Source organism: Pleurodeles waltl, chromosome 7, assembly GCF_031143425.1.
Source record: "Pleurodeles waltl isolate 20211129_DDA chromosome 7, aPleWal1.hap1.20221129, whole genome shotgun sequence".
In the NCBI taxonomy this organism is placed as follows: domain Eukaryota; kingdom Metazoa; phylum Chordata; class Amphibia; order Caudata; family Salamandridae; genus Pleurodeles; species Pleurodeles waltl.
In genome coordinates, this window is record NC_090446.1 from 601,356,224 (window position 1) to 601,378,917 (window position 22,694).

At 44.7% G+C, this 22,694-nt stretch overlaps 1 protein-coding gene across 1 annotated transcript in view; it reads right to left on the bottom strand.

Annotated features, from left to right (window-relative positions):
• DDX41 (DEAD-box helicase 41) overlaps positions 1 to 22,367 on the bottom strand; it is a 167,815-nt gene extending 145,448 nt beyond the window's left edge. The window contains exons 1-3 of the mRNA XM_069244503.1: positions 21,976 to 22,367; positions 6,789 to 6,884; positions 609 to 768 (exon numbers count right to left, since the gene is read on the bottom strand). Of these exons, the coding sequence (XP_069100604.1) occupies positions 609 to 768; positions 6,789 to 6,884; positions 21,976 to 22,002 (283 nt within the window). The 5' untranslated portion in view covers positions 22,003 to 22,367. The remainder of the gene's footprint in view (positions 1 to 608; positions 769 to 6,788; positions 6,885 to 21,975) is intronic.
• Positions 22,368 to 22,694: the final 327 nt, after the last annotated feature.

Here is a 22,694-nt window from a genome sequence, read left to right on the forward strand (position 1 = left end):
TGCCATATATCTTGGCTTTTTGCTGCGCAGTGTAGAGGCATAGATACCTATAAAATGTTTTTCTCCAATAGCAAGGAAAAATTATAAACTGAAGTCAGGGTCTTTTGAGAAAGTGTTAGTGAACAACAGCAGAGACAAACATCAGTCACTGCAGGAGGGACTTTCATGTGAAGATTTTCTGATAGATTTTTCAAACAGGCATAGTCCAAAACTGGATTAGCTTGAACCTTCAGCTTTTGCCTGAAACCATGAAAGAACTTCTGCCACTTTGTGAGTGGCCTATCTTGCTTAGGATGTGAAGTATTTAACAAATATTTTGAGGAAGTTGATGGTACACCTCATAAACGCCACAAAACTAACTTTCTCCATTTCTGTACTGACTATTGTCTATTATACAAGCATATTTTTAAATACAACTTAACAGTTTTATTTAAAAATACTGCCCCCCGTAAAATGCTGTCCTTGCATAAATTGCTCTGTTACCCCTTGGGGTCGTGATTGTGCCATAGAAAACTGTAAAGATAAGTAAATAAGATAAAGACTTTTCTTCACTCAAATGAAAATAACTAAAATATACAGAAAAGGGGAGCAATGATTGTATTTCCTACCCTCTGCCTTTTCCTTCAAGTGCTGATGCTGGTCCAATAGACTGACATTTGATCGTGGTCCCAGAGCAACATCATCTTCATCCCCTTTTTGCTCGCTGCCACTGTCTTTCTGATCCTCCTCAGTCACTCCTTTCTTGCGCATCCGGAGCAGCTTTTGCAGCTGGTCACGAACATAAAAATAAAAATATTAAAACTTAGAGACAAGCAAAGAACCAGTGCAAACGGAGTAGGCTAAAAGTGAGCAGACAAGGATAAGCCTACCTGACTTAAGTCACACCTACTCAGACCCATGGCATAGTCCTTACTCTTAGAGCCACCGCCACTAGCCCCTACTACCAAGAAACATTCACAGCAGCCATTCTTCCTATCCACTGAAGCACAGAATACTTTCCCACTATCACACACGCTGCATCCATTCCTCCGAACGGGACTCACAAACAGCAGCTACTACTCAAACCGAGAGAGACAATACAGTCAGTCCCCCAACACTGGGGCATGGCAGCCAGATCTTCTACCAAGAGTCATCCTCTACAGCCAGCCTAACCAGAGAAATACATCACCAGCATTTCTACACTGTCTCACACATACCTAAGAGCACCTCCTGAAAAATGGGAGCACTTCCTTCGTACCACGAGATACAGGTGCTCATGGCTTCTCAGCATGTGTGTAACATATGAAAGAGGCTCCCACTAAAAGTCACACCCACAAAGGTGAAATGTCCACAATAACAGAGCAATAAAAACACAACCATACACTCTATATCCAACTCAGAGGGTCTCTGGTGACTGTCATTGCTCACTTAATGTTCTTAAATCCAAGAGAAGAAAAACAGCTACAACTTCAAACAATCTGCTTGGAACGTCTAAGGAGACTCTGCCTTTTAAGGAACTATCAAGACCAGCGCTTAGCCAGCCACAGGGTCAGAAAACACAGCACTAGGCTGAAAAAAAAAAAATCAGTCTCCACCAGGGGTACAATCTTGGAGCATTAACATTAGCAGGGGGTGGATAGCGTGAATCGGGGTTTTTACTACCCAAAAAATCACAAATGACCCATGTAAGGAAATGGCTCCCTGTTGCAGTCACCCCCCACTTTTTGCCTGATACTGATGCTGACTTGACTGAGAAGTGTGCTGGGACCCTGCTAACCAGGCCCCAGCACTAGTGTTCTTTCACCTAAAATGTACCATTGTCTCCACAATTGGCACAACCCTGACACCCACCAAGGGCCCTGATGCCAGGGAAGGTCTCTAAGGGCTGCAGGATGTCTTATGCCACCCTAGGGACCCCTCACTCAGCACACACTGCTTGCCAGCTTGTGTGTGCTGGTGGGGAGAAAATGACTAAGTCGACATGGCACTCCCCTCAGGGTGCCATGCCAACCTCACACTGCCTGTGGCATAGGTAAGTCACCCCTCTAGCAGGCCTTACAGCCCTAAGGCAGGGTGCACTATACCACAGGTGAGGGCATAGGTGCATGAGCACTATGCCCCTACAGTGTCTAAGCAAAACCTTATACATTGTAAGTGCAGGGTAGCCATAAGAGTATATGGTCTGGGATTCTGTCAAAAACGAACTCCACAGCTCCATAATGGCTACACTGAATACTGGGAAGTTTGGTATCAAACTTCTCAGAATAATAAACCCACACAGATGCCAGTGTTGGATTTATTAGAAAATGCACACAGAGTGCATCTTAGAGATGCCCCCTATATTTTACCCAATTGTTCAGTGCAGGACTGACTGGTCTGTGCCAGCCTGCTGCTGAGAGACGAGTTTCTGACCCCATGTGGTGAGGGCCTTTGTGCTCTCTGAGGACAGAAACAAAAGCCTGCTCTGGGTGGAGGTGCTTAACACCTCACCCCTGAAGGAACTGTAACACCTAGCAGTGAGCCTCAAAGGCTCAGGCTTCGTGTTACAATGCCCCAGGGCACTCCAGCTAGTGGAGATGCCCGCCCCCTGGACACAGCCCCCACTTTTAGCGACAAGTCCAGGAGAGACAATGAGAAAAACAAGGAGGAGTCACTGGCCAGTCAGGACAGCCCCTAAGGTGTCCTGAGCTGAGGTGACTGACTTTTAGAAATCCTCCATCTTGATTTTGGAGAATTCCCCCAATAGGGATAGGAATGTGCCCCCCTCCCCTCAGGGAGGAGGCAGAAAGAGGGTGTAGCCACCCTCAAAGACAGTAGCCATTGGCTACTGCCCTCCCAGACCTAAACACACCCCTAAATTCAGTATTTAGGGGCTCCCCAAAACCTAGGAAACTAGATTCCTGCAGCCTAAGAAGAAGAGGACTGCTAAGCTGAAAAACCCTGCAGAGAAGACAGACACACCAACTGCTTTGGCCCCAGCTCTACCGGCCTGTCTCCCCACCTTCTAAAGACACTGCTCCAGCGACGCTCTCCCCAGGGACCAGCAACCTCTGAATCCTCAGAGGACTGCCCTGCTCTAGAAGGACCAAGAAACTCCTGAGGACAGAGGCTCTGTTCACCCAAGACTGCAACTTTGTTACAAAGGAGCAACTTCAAAACAACTTGCGTTTCCCGCCGGAAGCGTGAGACTTGCTACTCTGCACCCGACGCCCCCGGCTCGACTTGTGGAGAACAAACACTTCAGGGAGGACTCCCCGGCGACTGCGAGACCGTGAGTAGCCAGAGTTGCCCCCCCTGAGACCCCACAGCGACGCCTGCAGAGGGAATCCAGAGGCTCCCCCTGACCGCGACTGCCTGCTTCCAAGATCCGACGCCTGGTAAAGACTCTGCACCCGCAGCCCCCAGGGCCTGAAGGATCCGACCTCCAGTGCAGGAGCGACCCCCAGGTGGCCCTCTCCCTTGCCCAGGTGGCGGCTACCCAGAGGAGCCCCCCCCTTGCCTGCCTGCATCGCTAAAGAGACCCCTTGGTTTCCCATTGCTTTCTATTACAAACCCGATGCTTGTTTGCACACTGCACCCGGCTGCCCCCGTGCCGCTGAGGGTGTACTTTCTGTGTGGACTTGTGTTCCCCCCCCCCGGTGCCCTACAAAACCCCCCTGGTCTGCCCTCCGAAGACGCGGGTACTTACCTGCTGGCCGACTGGAACCGGGGCACCCCCTTCTCCATTGAAGCCTATGCGTTTTGGGCACCACTTTGACCTCTGCACCTGACCGGCTCTGAGCTGCTGGTGTGGTAACTTTGGGGTTGCTCTGAACCCCCAACGGTGGGCTACCTTGGACCCAAACTTGAACCCCGTAGGTGGTTCACTTACCTTCAAAAACTAACAAACACTTACCTCCCCCAGGAACTGTTGAAAATTGCACTGTCTAGTTTTAAAATAGCTATATGTCATTTATGGGAAAACTGTATATGCTATTTTGCTAATTCAAAGTTCCTAAAGTTCCTACATGAAATACCTTTCATTTGAAATATTACTTGTAAATCTTGAACCTGTGGTTCTTAAAATAAACTAAGAAAATATATTTTTCTATACAAAAACCTATTGGCCTGGAATTGTCACTGAGTGTGTGTTCCTCACTTATTGCTTGTGTGTGTAGTGCAAAAAAAAAAAAAGGGAGCACACTGCCTCACACTCCAGCAAAACGTTGGCCCCAATGCATCTTGGTAAATGCAGTCAGATTCATTTCACATTATCAAAAGTAATCAAAGTCTTTCACCTTAGTAGGTGCAGCAAGTGCTGTGTATCTCTGGACACGTGTTTCTGGGTTTCGCCCGTCATCAGCAGAGAGCATATTTTGTGGGGTTGCTTGAAATGCCACCAAACGTCTTCTCAGGTTTATGTAGCACTCTGGTGCGCAGGTGCCTCACCAAGTCTTGTCAGACCGTTAGCTCAAGGGAGCCGTCATTCGACATAGTGCTCCCGTGAGCCTTTGAGCTGACGAGCTCTGGTGTAGCACCTGTGCGCCTACTGAGTGGTACAAAAACCTGAGAATACGTTTAGGCAGCATTTCAAGCAACCCCGTCTGCCACACTTTGCTCTCCGCTGATGACGGCCGAAAGCCAGAAACACGTGTCCGGAGATACGGCATTCGCCGCACCAACTTAGGTGAAAACTTTCTACAATGTTACAGCACTTGCTGCACCCATTTGTGGTGAAAGACTTTTTGAAATATTATTCAAATTCATTCTAATGACTCCATTTATCATGATGCTTTGGGGCTATTCGAGCTGAACTGTAACACAGGGTGCTCCCTTTTTGGATTGCGTATTTATCGGCTCCCGTGAGCCTTTGAGCTGACGAGCTCTGGTGTAGCACCTGTGCGCCTACTGAGTGGTACAAAAACCTGAGAATACGTTTAGGCAGCATTTCAAGCAACCCCGTCTGCCACACTTTGCTCTCCGCTGATGACGTCCGAAAGCCAGAAACACGTGTCCGGAGACACGGCATTCGCCGCACCAACTTAGGTGAAAACTTTTTACAATGTTACAGCACTTGCTGCACCCATTTGTGGTGAAAGACTTTTTGAAATATTATTCGAATTCATTCTAATGACTGCATTTATCATGATGCTTTGGGGCTATTCGAGCTGAACTGTAACACAGGGTGCTCCCTTTTTGGATTGCGTATTTAACGGCTCCCGTGAGCCTTTGAGCTGACGAGCTCTGGTGTAGCACCTGTGCGCCTACGGAGTGGTACAAAAACCTGAGAATACGTTTAGGCAGCATTTCAAGCAACCCCGTCTGCCACACTTTGCTCTCCGCTGATGACAGCCGAAAGCCAGAAACAGGTGTCCGGAGATACGGCATTCGCCGCACCAACTTAGGTGAAAACTTTCCACAATGTTACAGCACTTGCTGCACCCATTTGTGGTGAAAGACTTTTGGAAATATTATTCGAATTCATTCTAATGACTGCATTTATCATGATGCTTTGGGGCTATTCGAGCTGAACTGTAACACAGGGTGCTCCCTTTTTGGATTGCGTATTTAACGGCTCCCGTGAGCCTTTGAGCTGACGAGCTCTGGTGTAGCACCTGTGGGCCTACGGAGTGGTACAAAAACCTGAGAATACGTTTAGGCAGCATTTCAAGCAACCCCGTCTGCCACACTTTGCTCTCCGCTGATGACGGCCGAAAGCCAGAAACACGTGTCCGGAGATACGGCATTCGCCGCACCAACTTAGGTGAAAACTTTCCACAATGTTACAGCACTTGCTGCACCCATTTGTGGTGAAAGACTTTTTGAAATATTATTCGAATTCATTCTAATGACTGCATTTATCATGATGCTTTGGGGCTATTCGAGCTGAACTGTAACACAGGGTGCTCCCTTTTTGGATTGCGTATTTAACGGCTCCCGTGAGCCTTTGAGCTGACGAGCTCTGGTGTAGCACCTGTGCGCCTACTGAGTGGTACAAAAACCTGAGAATACGTCTAGGCAGCATTTCAAGCAACCCCGTCTGCCACACTTTGCTCTCAACTGATGACGGCCGAAAGCCAGAAACACGTGTCCGGAGATACGGCATTCGCCGCACCAACTTAGGTGAAAACTTTCTACAATGTTACAGCACTTGCTGCACCCATTTGTGGTGAAAGACTTTTTGAAATATTATTCGAATTCATTCTAATGACTGCATTTATCATGATGCTTTGGGGCTATTCGAGCTGAACTGTAACACAGGGTGCTCCCTTTTTGGATTGCGTATTTAACGGCTCCCGTGAGCCTTTGAGCTGACGAGCTCTGGTGTAGCACCTGTGCGCCTACTGAGTGGTACAAAAACCTGAGAATACGTTTAGGCAGCATTTCAAGCAACCCCGTCTGCCACACTTTGCTCTCCGCTGATGACGGTCGAAAGCCAGAAACACGTGTCCGGAGATACGGCATTCGCCGCACCAACTTAGGTGAAAACTTCCTACAATGTTACAGCACTTGCTGCACCCATTTGTGGTGAAAGACTTTTTGAAATATTATTCGAATTCATTCTAATGACTGCATTTATCATGATGCTTTGGGGCTATTTGAGCTGAACTGTAACACAGGGTGCTCCCTTTTTGGATTGCTTGTGTGTGTACAACAAATGCTTAACACTACTGCTCGACCACACTACCACAAAATAGAGCATTAGAATTATCTCTTTTTGCCACTATCTTACCTCTAAGGGAACCCTTGGACTCTGTGCATACTATTCCTTACTTTGAAATAGTACATACAGAGCCAACTTCCTACATTCCAGAAAAGCCAACATTTACCAGCTGCTGTTTCCGCTGCTTCAGTGGAACATAGGGAACATAATCCTCATCGCTGTCAGACATCTTGGATTCGGTATCCTCTTCCACATGCGGCCTCTGAAAGAAAAAACATAACCTCCTTTACAACAACTGCTCTGGGACACTGTGTTACAAGGTGGAGCACTATGCTGCCTACTCACTGGCTAATATTGAAGAGGAACAGGCCCATGTTCTTTCAAGGTATAACCACAGGAGACAAAGCTCCACCACTGAAACCAGCATTCAGTGTACACTGAGGGATCGCAGCTACATGTGCCTCAATCAGATCACAAGTGATAGGTTTATATCAAGGAGTTAGAGCTTGCAATGGTCTCACTAAGGGGTTTACATCCAGGAGGCAGAGCTTGTTGCTGTCCTATTGACAGCTTGCGATGTTCTCACTCATGAGTTTGTATTATAAGGCAGAGCTTGTTGCTGTCCACTTGAAAACTCTCTATTTAGTAGACAATATAAGAAAAAAGAAAGACCCAATTTAGTTGCATTTAACAAAGTTATTATTCTTCGGCAGCTCTGTCAACAGGTTTCCCTGCAGTAGCTTCCTCAAGGCAAAGAGTCATCACTACCACCTCCGTCATTTAAAATTATTCCAAGATGTTCTTTTTCTAGTCAGTTAATCATAAACAAATTGTCATTAATGCAATCATCATGCGTTGTAAGCCACAAAATCAAATGTTTACTTTTTGAATGTTGCGCTGAACTTGCATTATTAATGGAATACATTCTGCACAAAATCACTGATAAAATGGTATTATTAAAGTAACTTCGGGTGCCATTATGGCTAAATATTTCAAAGGTATTGCCTTAGCGAATCCAAGCTTTATATATACACACACACCCATATATGAAAACTGAAGTATTTGGTAATGTGTATCAATGTAAGCATGGCATGCTGTGCTTTTTATTCTACGGTTCCATTCCTTATGCTAAGATGAAGTCGAGGGGCCTTAAAGGGTAGGTCAGACACTGTACCACTCAGCACCACCCTTTCACAGGTCCCCCCCAACACAGTGCTACTACCATCCAGAACTGCTAGTCTCCTGTCCAGGCAGTTTATTTCCCCCACCATACTACAACCCAGCAATTAGTGCCGCCTCATGGCGCTGCACTACCAACTCCAACAGCACAATACATACACAGAACATCCAGCACTACAGCATCACAACCCACCCAATCACAACAGCAAGAGGCTAACATCGCTAGCCACTGTATCAACAATACACTCCTGCACTACAACTGGCATTGCAGTACCGCAATGCTACCACACTCCAAAAGTGGATAAGGGACTAGATTTACTCCATTTGACACATAACGATCTAGGTAGCGGGAAAAGACTAAAGGTTTACTCTGAACATTGAAGTGGTAGTATGATTTCTACCCATATTGCCTCAGTCAGTTTTTTATCATCTTTGAGGAACAAATATTTATTAACAGTTAATAAAATATAAACTTAATTTTAAGATCTATGCAGAAAACCATAAAGTGCTAGAATCATCGGGTTGGGATATGACCCCTAGGCTTTGTATAACATGGACTACCCAACGGGGCTTTGCTTAAGTCAATGTGGGCATCTTCACACTTCGAGTGTCTGGTAACCTGGAAAGGCTTTCTCTCACAAGGGCTTAAAGCTTGTGCAAGAAATATCGGTGTGGAGACTATGACCCATATATGGGTCAACTCAGAGGGTCGAAGGAACAGCTGCTTTCCATTACCCAAGAAAAATAAAAAGCATCCCACAAAAACTCCATGTCCTAAAGCCTACCAACTAAACAGAAAGGATCCCACCCCAATTAATTCAGTGGTGCAAACCGAAGCTAAGGTTCTTGGAGTCAACAGCCCGGGGCACTGGTGTCCTGTTAGGTCATAGTCAAAGAAAACTAACTGGCTACAATTTCTTTCCATGGATCATAAGTACATAGGATGGTTGTAAAACCCCCATTCCTAAAAGCTGCTATCAGCTGCTCCTGAGTGGAGTCATCAGGGAATACACCATGACACGATGGATAATGTTCATTGCGGTCCATGGCTTCTTGTTCTCTCCTGGATAGGCTCAACAGAGCATGTACTATAATGCAAGAAAGGAGGAACCTTCCATGGATAACACAGTTCACCTCAGGGCAGTTCTCTGCTGCGTAACCAAAATGCCAAATTGACTGACCACTTCCATATGGTAGGTGTCTTTTCTCACACATTAACCTACAATCGGGACTATGCACAGCTACACATTCAATGTGATGTAGAATGAGCAATCTCGGTCATGGGTGCACGTTCCTACATAGGGAACCTTGCATTTTACATTTCTGTCCATTCATACACTACTTGCTAATGCCATTTTCACTGCCTTTTATTTCCATATACCCCAAGGTGCAGCAATAAAACAAGATTAGATAACAACACATGAGTTATGTTGAAGCACTACTGATACATGCCACAAGACAGACACAGTCTTCTACCCAAGCATTGCAATGGATTGGTATGCTACCCATCCACAAATTTGTTCTGACGCCTCATAAGGATTATGCTGTATAAATACAACTAGAATACAATCAATAGATGCTGAAACAATTCTGGAATCTATCAACCACCTCTAGCCAACAGAATCAGTTCCCACAATAGTGGTGTGAAGGAGTAACGCTTCATGGTTCTTTTGGTATTGAAGGGTTGACGATACAGACAACCTACAGGTACGCCATAAACCCGAGGGTGCAGGCTCTCCCTACTGGTCACAACAAGCCAGACTGCAGCTTTATGACACAGAAGATAAAATGCTGTCATTCTTCATTGTCTTAATGGTTCTTAGGCAATCGCAGTCCGTGGCCTCCAGGTAGATGTCAGACCACAATGACTTCTCCTTTCAGGCACAGTCTAGCTCCCTATGGAGGTAAATTCTGAGGCCATTAGTTGCAATTCAGACTGGTTTGGACTGGTCCCAAATGATGTGCGGATTGGGCTCAGACAGAGATCTGAATCTGTTCTTGTTGCCTTGGGAGTAAGCAACAACACAGGAAAAAGAAGATCCGTGGATGTCAGTCAGGCAGGCGGAATCCTATGCTGAAGAAAGAAATTGACTGGTGACCTTTCACCACTGACCAGACACACTAGGTTTCTGAGAGGAGGCCTGGGAAGGAGTACATTCAGGCTGGCATAGGCCAACATTGATATTATAAGCAGCTCGTGCATGGGCCCAAACTGATCCCACCATTCATCCTTAACTACAACTACACACACTTCATACATATCACACACAAGCGCAAACACATGTAAGGAAGCCCAGTTAAAAGTGCCCTTCAGTCATCAAAGTGCAATTTTGATACCTAAACGAAAAACAAAAACATGGACTAACTCAGGTACACTAGCAGAATTGTGAAGTTCATTAAAGAAAGAAAAACAGGGGTAATAAGAAAAAATGCACAGGGCACAGCTTTTCCAATCCCTGCACAGCACTTTCGTCCCAATATGGTTGAGACAAGAAAATGAATAACCACAAAACCGGCCAATTATGATACTCATTGCCAGTGTAACACACCAAAAACAGATGGACAGAGCGTGTTGTATTGTTACAGCATTCCCCACTACCAGACACCTTGAAAGAAATGTAATTTTTGTATCTCAGCCGTATATTCCCTTCGCGTTTTTGTACAATTATTTGTTCAGGTTCTTAATTAGATTTTTTTTATTAAGTTCACAAACTATTGGCAAACCTATAGGGGTCTCATGGCCTACAGTTGTATCCCAGGTCAGTGAAGCATATATTCATAAACAATTTAGGATTACGATCACTACGGTGGTGGTCGGAATTTACAAAATTTAGTTGTGGTTTACGATTATTTTCATTTATAAAGAGTCTATGGATCGCTTCCTGTGTATTCCTGGACCATGTATTTGTTCTCAGTGTGTTTTGTGGGAATAAAGTCCCTTTCCAGTCATCCGGGGTGTGTCCAGCACCTTGACAAATTTGTTATTATGTTGCTGACATTTTTTTAATTAATGAATTTCGTCATTACGCAATGTAGCTTTTTTTTTTTTTTTAACCTTAGCGTGTCTTGCATTATTGTTAGAAGAAATGCCAGGACAGAAGTAGTTTCCACAGAAAAATTATCAATGAAACGTGTTTTGCTTGACAAATCTGTTTATGGTGTCTGAAAACTTTTTTTTTTTTTTTTTTTATTTAACGTGAGATGCACATTCAGGTTGAAAACATGTGACAGGAGATTCCAGTAAATCAGATTTACCTACAAAACAATATTACGCAACGTAACTGAACCATCAACCCCATTTGGCTTACAAAACGGGAGGGCTGTCTACACAATGCACGAACTTCAGGGCACAGGTTTGATTGTAATTTCAAAATTATGTTCCGAGACATTTTTAGACACAAACTACAGTAGAGATATATTTAAATTTGCTTAACCATCCTTTCCATTTTCTTGCTCTAGTCTAGTGACTAAGCAGAAGATATGGCTGGGCAAATAGTTTTGAATGAGTATGCCATAGTTTACATTGCTCTGTGCCCTATTCATAAAAACGTAATTCTTTACACCAAGGAAATTAGAAACTCGCAATTAGACCTGACCTCAAGTGTGTCCAAGGTCCTCGTAATGACCAACATAACTCAAATTGCCAACTCTTAGCACTCCATATAAATGCAATAGGCTTAGAAAAAAATAAGGTTAATTGACAGCAAAACCCAAACCTTAATTTCAGTTTCTTACTGAAAGGTCTCCATTAAATACTAACTTTGTTTCGAGAATTAACAGGCTATTGGTTTGAATTAAGGAAGCAGCTCTCCTATGCTCCCTTCCACCGCCTCAGTGCAATTAAATTACCCCCCCCACCACCAAATACAGTATATTCTGACTCCCTAACAATGAAGAGTCAAAGTTGTATCTGACACGTTTTGGCAAGTAGGGATTTTGCCATATCAGCCATAATTACGATACAGACACGAACAATAGAAATGTAGATTAATAAAATCATACCCATTATAAAAGGGAGAAAAAATAGAACAAAGTGTTTCTAATTAGCAGATGAAGGAACGGCTACTGAGGAAGAGAAACTGTCAAATGGGCAGTGGGGAAATGAATTAAAAATTAACAAGACACGCATACGTCCCGAGAGTAATCAAGTACCAAAAAGATGGATAAAACCATTTGAAGGCCCTTCTCCAGTTCTCCACATCTGCTATGTTTGAGCAATTGTCTCAGTGATCAGTTGTGTGCATAGCAGCTTTAGAGGCCAATCTCACGTTAGGTTAAAGAATACTATTGATGCTTGACACGTCTTCTCTCTGCACCATACTAAATCTCAGTGGATAGAAAGTTAACCTATGCCACATCAAAAAATGATCCAGACAATTACTGGGCCCACTCGGTATAATATTCATAATACGGACGTGGGAAGTGATGTCATTGTTATTGCCGTGCTTTAATGCTTTCTTTCATGTACGTCATTTAGGGGTCCCCAGGGGTCACAGCTGCGACCACCAGCTTTCCCCTTGCAACGCCTGGCTTCAAAGGTGGCAAAATCAGTGCCAGGAACACAGGGGTATCTCGTCCTGGTGGACGTCACTTGGTGACCAACTTCCTTGTTTTCAGTTTTTATTACGATAATAGTGAATGACGTTATATTATTCACTATTATTGTAATAAAAATGGAGTACAACTAGCTGGACTAAGTCTATGATTCTTCATGGTAGCTGAGGTAAGTAAAAAAAAAAAAAAAACAGCAAAACACACTTTTTAGGGTTGAGCCTGCGTTGCATGCGCTCGCGCATGCGTATCGCAGCGAGACGCTTTAGTATTTAGAAAAGGGCTCGGAGCCCTGTCAACTTCACGTCAGTGTTTTTTATTGGTTCGTGGGCTTGCCTAATAAAATCTGCTTGCTTTCATTAGTCGAAAGCCTTTTCCGGTGGCTAGCCCTCCTCGAGCGCAGCGACCAAGTACAGAAAACATGCGAGGCTCGCTGTTTTCCATCGGGCTCGTGGACTTCTTTTTCTCTAATTTACGAGCGCGATCTGGCTTGGCAGAAGTCGAGGGCTTTACATAGTTAATTTCACTTTTTCGGGTTACGTACATAAATGCACTTTTGCCCGATAGGTGAAAAGTCGGGTTAGGAGTTTACAACGCGATCAGCTCCAACATGAGCAAACGCGAGACCCGTTGCATTGTAAATGCTTGTTAGGGTCGAGCCTGCGTTGCATGCGCGAACGCATGCGTATCGCAGCAAGACGCTTTAGTATTTAGAAAAGGGCTCGGAGCCCTGTCAACTTCACGTCAGTGTTTTTTATTGGTTCGTGGGCTTGCCTAATAAAATCTGCTTGCTTTCATTAGTCGAAGGCACGCATACGTCATGCCTTTTCCGGTGGCTAGCCCTCCTCGAGCACAGCGACCAAGTACAGAAAACATGCGAGGCTCGCTGTTTTCCATCGGGCTCGTGGACTTCTTTTTCTCTAATTTACGAGCGCGATCTGGCTTGGCAGAAGTTGAGCGCTTTACATAGTTAATTTCACTTTTTCGGGTTATGTACATAAATGCACTTTTGCCAGGTAGGTGAAAAGTCGGGTTAGGAGTTTACAACGCGATCAGCTCTAACATGAGCAAACGCGAGACCCGTTGCATTGTAAATGCTTGTCAATGTATATTGTGTACATGCCCGCAGGTGTGCTTATATAAAAAAAAGTGTGTGCATGAGTGAATGTGTGTGTACACGTGTGTGAGTGAAAGTAAAGATAAAATATAATGTGATGACACTTCTGCTACCCCTGGCATTTTGGTGTGGACATCCATGCTTTCTTTGCCCCCTTTCTATACCTGTGTGCGCATGCGTGTTATCCCAGTATGCGCTATCAGAATATTATGCCTAGTGCTCTATTTAGATTTTGGTGTCTACAATCCACCAAGTTACCTTTATGGGATGTTGACACTCCCAAGAAGATAATAAATCTACTCTCACCTCAACCATCAGAGCGTCAATACACCGTGAACTTGGTGGCGAGTTCGGGCGGCATCAATCCATAGGTGAGCAGCCTTCCCAGACTTTATCCCTTCATTGAATCCCAGAAACTTCACTGGCCCAAACCAGCAGTAAGCCAAAGACTGCTCACGCTTATGTCTACACCAGTTCATGGGTAGGTCAGAACTAATTTAAATTCTTGTATGATGTATTGCTGCTGCATATTAAGTACGCACCATGACAGCACTTAACAAGTGTGCCGAGGTGAAAACACGATCCCAAAAAAAGCTGCTCGATACCCGGTTCAACGGCATACGGCCACAAGGGCGCAAGCAAGCAACTCACTGCTGCGGGATGGGCTGTGCAGAATAGAAGACAAAAGAAATTCAAAGCAGAACAAGCATACTACAAATACAACTGAGTTTTAGTGGATTAAATAATAAAGGAGATGTCACTGATATTCTGTGAAAACAGATCTGAATATATTATTAAAGAAATTATTGAAGTGTGTGCAGCAGCCCTAAAGGTGCTGGCCAGCACTTGTGCATTCAAAGACACTGATGAAATTTGATCAGATAGTGATGCACCAAACTTCTGCAAGGGTTCCAAGGAAACATTTATTCACAAAGGCAAGGCTAAAGCCACAACCAAGAGTGTCGAAAGATCAGAAATAATAATTAAATTACTGAAGAAGCAGAAACACACCTGGCTGGAATGAACATGATTCGCAGGGGTGGAAAAACCAGCAAGAACAGGCACGAAAGATAAATATACTATAAAAAGTACTAGCAACAGGTGTGGTTCAACAAACTATACTGCATCATGCAGAACTTGCTTATACATAAGAAAAGTCTGCAAAATTGTGAAAACCGGGACACTAGTCCAAAATATATAGGACGTCACGCAAAAAGAAAGTGTATACAGTGAAAGAAGACGATGATCTGATGGGAGTAAAGCAAAATTTGGAGTATTTAGTATGTCTATGGAGACTACTGAGGGGAATGATGATAAGAACCAACCAAAGTGCGACATGATCTTAAATGAAACCGCAGTAACAGTCTTGGTTAATACATGCTCAGGTATTACAATAATTTCAAAAGAAACACTTGAATATCTTCATGAACAGGAACCTTAAAAGTATACCCTAATAATTGGTAGGGCCTATGGTGGTCACAAAGTAAAAATTGAAAGGTGTGTTGCAAGCTAAACTAATGTTTGTGGGAAGGGAAACTATCACAAGTGTGACCGATTAAGGGTTTAACATCCTTGGTTGTCCAGAATAACATAAATCAGAGATGCCTATCAATTCACACAAACCACCCTAAGCACTTAGGCCTAAAATTATACTTTTTAGCGCCACATTGCGGCACTTTTGCATCAAAAAATGACGCATAACTTACAAAATATAGGGGCATATTTGTACCCGATTTGTGTCGAATTTGCATAATTTTTTTTATGCAAATCCGGCACAAAACTAACTCCATATTTATGTTTTGACTGTAGACACGTCTAACGGCAAAATATTGGAGTTTGCACCATTTTTTAGACGTGTGAACCTACCTTGCGTCAATGAGACGCAAGGTAGGCGTTCCCATCTAAAAAACTGTGCTAGCCCCATATTTATCCCCCCCGCTAAGATGACGCATGGGTGGGAGGAAGGGCTAAATAATGGTGCAAAGAATTTAACGCCTGGGTCAGACCAGGCGTTAAGGGACCTGTGGACCCATTTCCATGGTTAAACACCATGGAATGGGTCCACAGGTGCCCTCCTCAAGCTCCAGGAACACTCCCACCCACATCAGAGGGACACCAGAGAATGGGGTACCCCATCCCAGGTTAGTAGGGTAAGTATTTTTTTTTTTTTTTTTATTAAAGTGCCATCGGGTCCCTGTGCTGACCATTGGGGTGGTGGGCATGACTCCTGTCTTTTTTAAGACAGGAGTCATGTGGTATGGATGGTTTAGAGTAATCTTTTTTTATTCTAACCAGCCTAATGTCATTTTTGGTGCAAAACCCACTTCTCCCGTACCGCCAGCCCCACCCGGCCAACGTATTTTTTTTTTTTTTTTACTCTAGCCCACCCTTTGCACCTGCTTGCGCCATTCCATAAATATGGAGCCCGGCTGGTGCTAAAAATTTTGGCGCAAAACTGCGTTAGTGCAGTTTTGCACCATAAAGTATAAATATGCCCCATAATTGTATTTTGTAAGTTTGCGCCACTTTTGCGTCAATGAAAGACGCAAATGCGGTGCTAAAAAAAGCATAAATATGGGCCTTAATATTCAAGGAGATGGACTTGGTGCAAACGTAAGAGTATAAAACAGTATTTAACTCCAAACACAAAATCGTTCTGACGGACTAGGCTCAACATATAAGGCAGAAATATTGCTTTGTCGGGTCATAGAGAGGTCAAGGAAATTCTAGAAATACAGTATTAGTCTCGGCTATTACCACGTTTAAATTAGGCTACATATAACCTGTGCCAGCCGAGTCATCATTTGGTGGGCTTACTGCTAGTCTTTTCCTGCCACCAACCAGATGATCTTACATAAGGAGTCAAGAGGTTACACTGCATTTATTAAGTCACAAGGTACATATCAATTCCGTTTATATAGCCTTTGACCTCAGCTCAGCCTTACCTGCATTTCTAAGAGTTATGAACAAACTCTTCAATGGTCTGAAAATAGTCGTCACCATACAGGATGACTTAATTTTCAATTGTAACGTGGATAAACAGATCAGAACTCGCAGGAAAGGGCTAAAGAGAATACAAGAGGACGGTGTCGCATTACATAAGGGCAAGTGTAAATCCTTGAGAAGTGTTAAATACTTTATCCAAATTATCAGCGAAGATGGGGTCGCCCAGAACCCTCATTATTCTCAGCAATAACAGGATCCCCCGTCCCACAGAATTTGTAGAGAGTTGTCAACATTACAGACAAAGCATGGATTCTAGAAACTATGCTGAGAAAGTACAATCAATGAGGACATTAGTAAAGAAAGGAATTAACTTCAAGTGGGAGGCATCTGTGAAAACATCATGAGGAAACTAACAAAGACTAAAACACGTTGGCGGCACCTTCACTACTGTCATTTGCTAAAACACTGCAGTCTGTAATCACGATTGATGCTATTAATAGTAGTTTGGGAGCTGTGCTCAGTCAAAATCGTGAGTTAGAAAGCCACACTACTGCTTTCGCTGCAAGCGGGTTGAAAGGGCCATAATTAAAGTATTCTGTGAAAGAAAGCAAAATGATTGCTTGTGTGTGAGCTGTTAAGTTCAAAAGTTTTTTTCAGCATGGTAGTTTATTACATGCTCACATCACAAAAAATAAGTTGGCAGTTTACTTACGGGTCTCGCAAAGTTTCATCCAAGAGAGACAAATTAGCATGAAAATTACAGGAATATTTCAGTTTGGAACACATACATAGGCGGAATCATAATCTTAAAGACTATGGGGGTCATTCTGACCCTGGCGGCCGGTGGCCGCCAGGGCCACCGACCACGGGAGCACCGCCAACAGGCTGGCGGTGCTCCAACGAGCATTCTGACCGCGGCGGTTCAGCCGCAGTCAGAAGCGGAAAGTCAGCGGTCTCCCGCCGACTTTCCGCTGCTCGTTTGAATCCTCCATGGCTGCGGAGCGCGCTCCGCAGCCATGAGGATTCTGACCCCCCCTACCGCCATCCTGTTCATGGCGGGAAAGCCGCCATGAACAGGATGGCGGTAGGGGGGGGTCGCGGGGCCCCTGGGGGCCCCTGCCATGCCCATGCCAATGGCATGGGCACGGCAGGGGCCCCCGTAAGAGGGCCCCGCAAGGTATTTCAGTGTCTGCCTTGCAGACACTGAAATACGCGACGGGTGCTACTGCACCCGTCGCACCTTCCCACTCCGCCGGCTCGATTACGAGCCGGCATCCTCGTGGGAAGGGAGTTTTTCCCTGGGCTGGCGGGCGGTCTTTTGGAGACCGCCCGCCAGCCCAGGGAAAAACTCATAATACCCTCCGCGGTCTTCTGACCGCGGAGCGGTATTATGGGGGCGGAATTCTGGCGGGCGGCCTCCGCCGCCCGCCAGAATTAGAATCACCCCCTATCTGTCATGGGCACCATCGAAGGCACCAATCATTGCAGATGAGTACAATGATGCTGATGATTTCACGATTTCATGCTTGAGAGACAAGAATGGTGCAAACTCTGTAATGAAGAAATCACGGATGGAGGCAATGCCAGATGGTTTAAAGCATGCCGGGATAAAAGAACATACAGTAAAGGGATGGCCCAAAGAAAGAGTGCTGGATAATAATCTATAAAACTTCTGGAAAAATCAGAGAAGAGCTTACTATTGATGATGATATTGTAATACTTGGTAATGTTTGGATGTACTGATTCTTATGACTTGTACACTGATTAATCAATTCAAAAATCAAAATCAAAATCATAAAGGTTTATTCAAAAATGTTATTACAGAAGTCAAAACCTTGTTCTATAAATCATGAAGAATCAGCAATCATAAAAGAACTGACAGAGTATGCCTCCAAATAGTACACCAAAAAGCATACATCAAATAACAGACTAGTGTAGAGTGTGCTCAGTTTACAAGGAAGAGAAAGTCTGGCACGAATTCCAAAAACATTATTTTTTTAGGGTTTTCAGGCAGAAAAGTCATACACTATGAGTGGTGGGTAATGACACGGTAGGACTGGATTACCATAGATACAGTAATATAAACCAATCTCTTTTCAAATGTACAAGATATTACAAATAAAATACATCTAATTTTAAATCTCAACTTTGCATATTAATAAAGAGGTGTTTATAGGAAATGAAGGAAGTGGTAGGACATTTATGTAACAAACAACAGCACAACACAACTAGAAAAAGGGCTGTAAAAATTGCAGCATACGTTAATACACTTATATTAATACAGTAAACAATACATTGAACAAGGCTTCTAATTTGTTTACTTTCTGAAATGGAAAAGCCCACATGGAGAATGTTTGTTCACATAAAATAAAAGTGCACTTTCTACCTGCAAATGTGAATGATGTCAATGAAAGCTATTTAAGGCCTAGTCAGTAACGCACACATCTAAATTAAGCATTAGGTTCTCATTATTACCATTATACCCACGCAAGGAAAGCCAGCTGCTTCACCCCACAACTCTGAGAATCTAAGCGCACTTGTGAATATCTGGAGAAACACCAAATCCACAAAAGCCCATAGCAACTTCAGAGCCGCCACCACCAACACATCAGAAACACCAGAAAGAAAGCTATACAAGACAGAATCTCCTCACATGCACCCAACAGCAAGGAACTCTTCAGCATCATCAAGGAGTTCGCCCAGCCCAACAGTAAAGCAACGGACACCCCACCGTCACAGGACCTCTGTGACAGACTCAACACCTACTTCCACCACAAAATCAAGACCATCTAAGACGGTTTCTGCAAGGACAACCTTTGGGAAGAACCCCCTCCACCACAACCCAACACCAACAAACCGACAATCACCACCTGGAGCCCACTCACCACCGAAGATACGCTGAGAACAATGAGGTCCATACATTCAGAGACCCACACGGACCCATGCCCCTACACACTTTCAACAGAGCCGCAGACACCATCGCCCCCAAGCTCCGCCTCACCATCAACCGCTCACTACCTGCCACCACCTTCCCCGACGACTGGAAACATGCAGAGATCAACCCCTCCTCAAGAAACCCTCAGCAGACCCCACCAACCTCAAAAACTTCAGGCCCATCTCCCTACTCCCATTTCCTTTGAAAGTAATTGAAAAAGCAGTCAACAGCAAACTCGACACGTTCATAGAAGTCCACAACATCCTCAACATCTCCCAATTCGGATTCAAGAAAAACCATAGCACCGAAACAGCCCTCCTGGCCGCAACAGACAACATCCGCTCCCTGCTGGACAAGGGAGAGATGACGGCTCTCATCCTACTAGACCTCTCGGCAGCCTTCGACAGTCTCCCATAACACCCTGATAAGAAGACTCTGCAAAGCTGGTATCAGAGACAAGGCCCTCAACTGGATCCAATCCTTCCTGTCTGGCAGAACACAACGAGTGAGACGTGCCCCCTTCCTCGCAGTCCCCACACCCACCACCTGCGGAGTGCCCCAGGGATCCTCTCTCAGCCCCACGTTGCTTAACATCTACATGGCCCCCCTAGCCGCCCTCGTCAGAAGCTACAGAATCAACATCATCTCCTACACCGACGACACCCAACTCATCCTCTTCCTCTCCAACAAACCCAGCAAAGCCAAACACAACTTCCACGAAGGCATGGAAGCAGTCGCCAACTGGATGAGAAACAGCTGCCTTCACCTCAATGCAAACAAGACAGAAGTACTCATCATGGGCCCTTAACCCAACGTGTGGAATGACTCTTGGTGGCCACCCACCCTCAGAAATCCACCCACCCTCAGAAATCCGCCCACCCCCACCAGCCAAGCCCGCAACCTCAGAATCATCCTGGACTCCAACCTCAGTATGAACCATCAAATCAACTCAGTCACCTCCACCTGCTTCCTCACCCTCCGCAAGTCCTTCAAGTGGATCCCCCTCGAACATAGAAAGACCGCCACACACGCCCTCATCACCAGCAGACTGGACTAGGGCAACGCACTCTACGCTGGAATCAACAAGAAACTCACCCGCAAACTACAAAACATCAAGAACACCGCTGCCAGACTGGTCCTCGACCCACGTCGACACTGCCACATCTCACAACACCTGTGTACACTGCACTGGCTTCCCATAGAGAAAAGAATCACCTTCAAGATCTTCACTCACGCACACAAAACCCTCCACAACACCGGACCAGCCTACCTGAAATAAGTGACTCAACCTTCACATACCCCACAGGACCCTACGCTCAGCCCAGCTCTCCCTCGCAGAAGTTGCCCGCATCAGGAAAACCAGAACAGGAGGACGCTCCTTTTCCTACCTCGCAGCCACCACCTGGCATGCCCTCCCTCTCCACATCAGACAAACCACCTCCCTCCTCAGCTTCACGAAGGAACTGAAGACATGGCTTTTTTTAAGAACCACCTCACTGGTAAACACTACACTCCCACCCAAACCCCCCATCCCCCCACATTGAGACGCCAGCGGGTGAGTAGTTGCGCCATACAAGCACGGATTGATTGATCATTTAAAATTAGTTCATACCACTGACACCTGCTAAATGGCCCTTGGAATAAAGTAGGTGTTGTGCTTTTTAGGACCGATAAAAAGGTAGAAATAAAATATGCATCAAATTAAAGTGCCAATGAACTGCTTTGGTTGCTGAAAGATGCCTTTTCGTGGAAGAGATTTCAGGGCCAATTGGTCAGTGACAATGAAGTCTAATTCTCTTCCCAAAAAGGTCCATGTTTCTATTTTCAGTGGTATTACGCAAATAAAAATGTTGCTTCGCCATCATGAAAGCAAATATCAAGTCAGGATAATCAACCGGATTAGGAAGGATACGATACAGCAAGCATAAAAGTACAAAAAGCCTGTCAGGGTTTATGGGTTATAGGAGCACTGTCGACAAAACACCATTCAAGCTACTCACTCAGATGAAGATTGGCCATTTTGAAAATACAATAATTTGTGCCATCGGGGCTACATTTTCAGGCATGGGATAGACGCGTGTATCTGAAAGTGTGAAAGACAGACCAAAGAAGGTGATAGAGAATTACGATGAAAGAAATACTATGAAGAGATTAGGCGTCGAACAGGGTGAACGGGTGAGAATCAAGCACAGTAAACTTAAAAGCCACAAGGACAGATGCAGTCAATCATTTCAGGTGGTGAAATTCAATGGGACTTCTCTTTTGATAGAAAATAGCAATGGGATGATCCGTGTGCTGTAATAGTGATACCTTATGCTAGTAGTGTTCGAGGGTAAGGTGCGTGTGTTGTTCGACGGACTATCCAGAATGATTGAGGAGAGACAAGTAGTGGGTCTAAGTATTCTCTGGAGAACGTTCTTTAAAACCCCTTGGCCAGCGCTTATTTCTACAATGCTGGCCATCTGGTGTGTGGACAAAGAGGTTTACAAACGAAGAGACGCCCTTCCAGGAATGCAGGCCTGTTAGACATAAAATACTATGGGAATGGACTAAGTGATCTTTTAATAAGGGAGACGAAGTAATAGTCATAATATGCACGTTGAAAGTTTTGTCATTATTATTTACCTTGTTCTTGTCCTTTCCCTGTTCCATTTCTTTCCTTATGTATGAGTACGCGTTGCCCCGCCACAAGCTGTCACAGCATTATTCCTCGTACTGTGCTTAGTTATTTAGAATGTCGTGACAGTGTTCGACCGAATGACCACTACGGCAACTTGCCCCTTTGATTTCCTAGGAGAATAATTTCACTTTTCGCTCTCCAGTCGATTCTTAGACAGTTAGTACGTTCAAGGAGATCATCACGATCCTAAAATCACATATCCGAATTACGCCTCGAGCATACCAACTGTGAAGAGACCGCCAGGCAGCTTCATACAGGGACCCTCCGTCCACTAATTAAACGTAATTACAATTCAGCCTAATATCTACCCGCCTGTGTTGATATTTTTAAAGGAAGTAATTAGTCATAATGTTAACACTTCCGGATTACAAATCTCACCAATCACAATGCAGAACATATTGTTGGAGTTGTCTGGGAGTGGGAGGTACTTTCAACTATGTAAGGAGAACTTGGATTGGAGCATCCTAGCCTATCCTAATGCGCAGCAGCGCCAAAGGAAATTACGGAGGGTTAGCTCGTTATGGAGCCGGGAAACCTCCCGTGGCCTCTTGAGGCGGCATCCTACAGCTATGCTGCCCAAATTTATGCCGGCTGGGCAATGCTTGGCTTCAGATATTCCTGTTACGGGTTAATCGAGGACCGGGCGATGATAGTCCGTATCGGG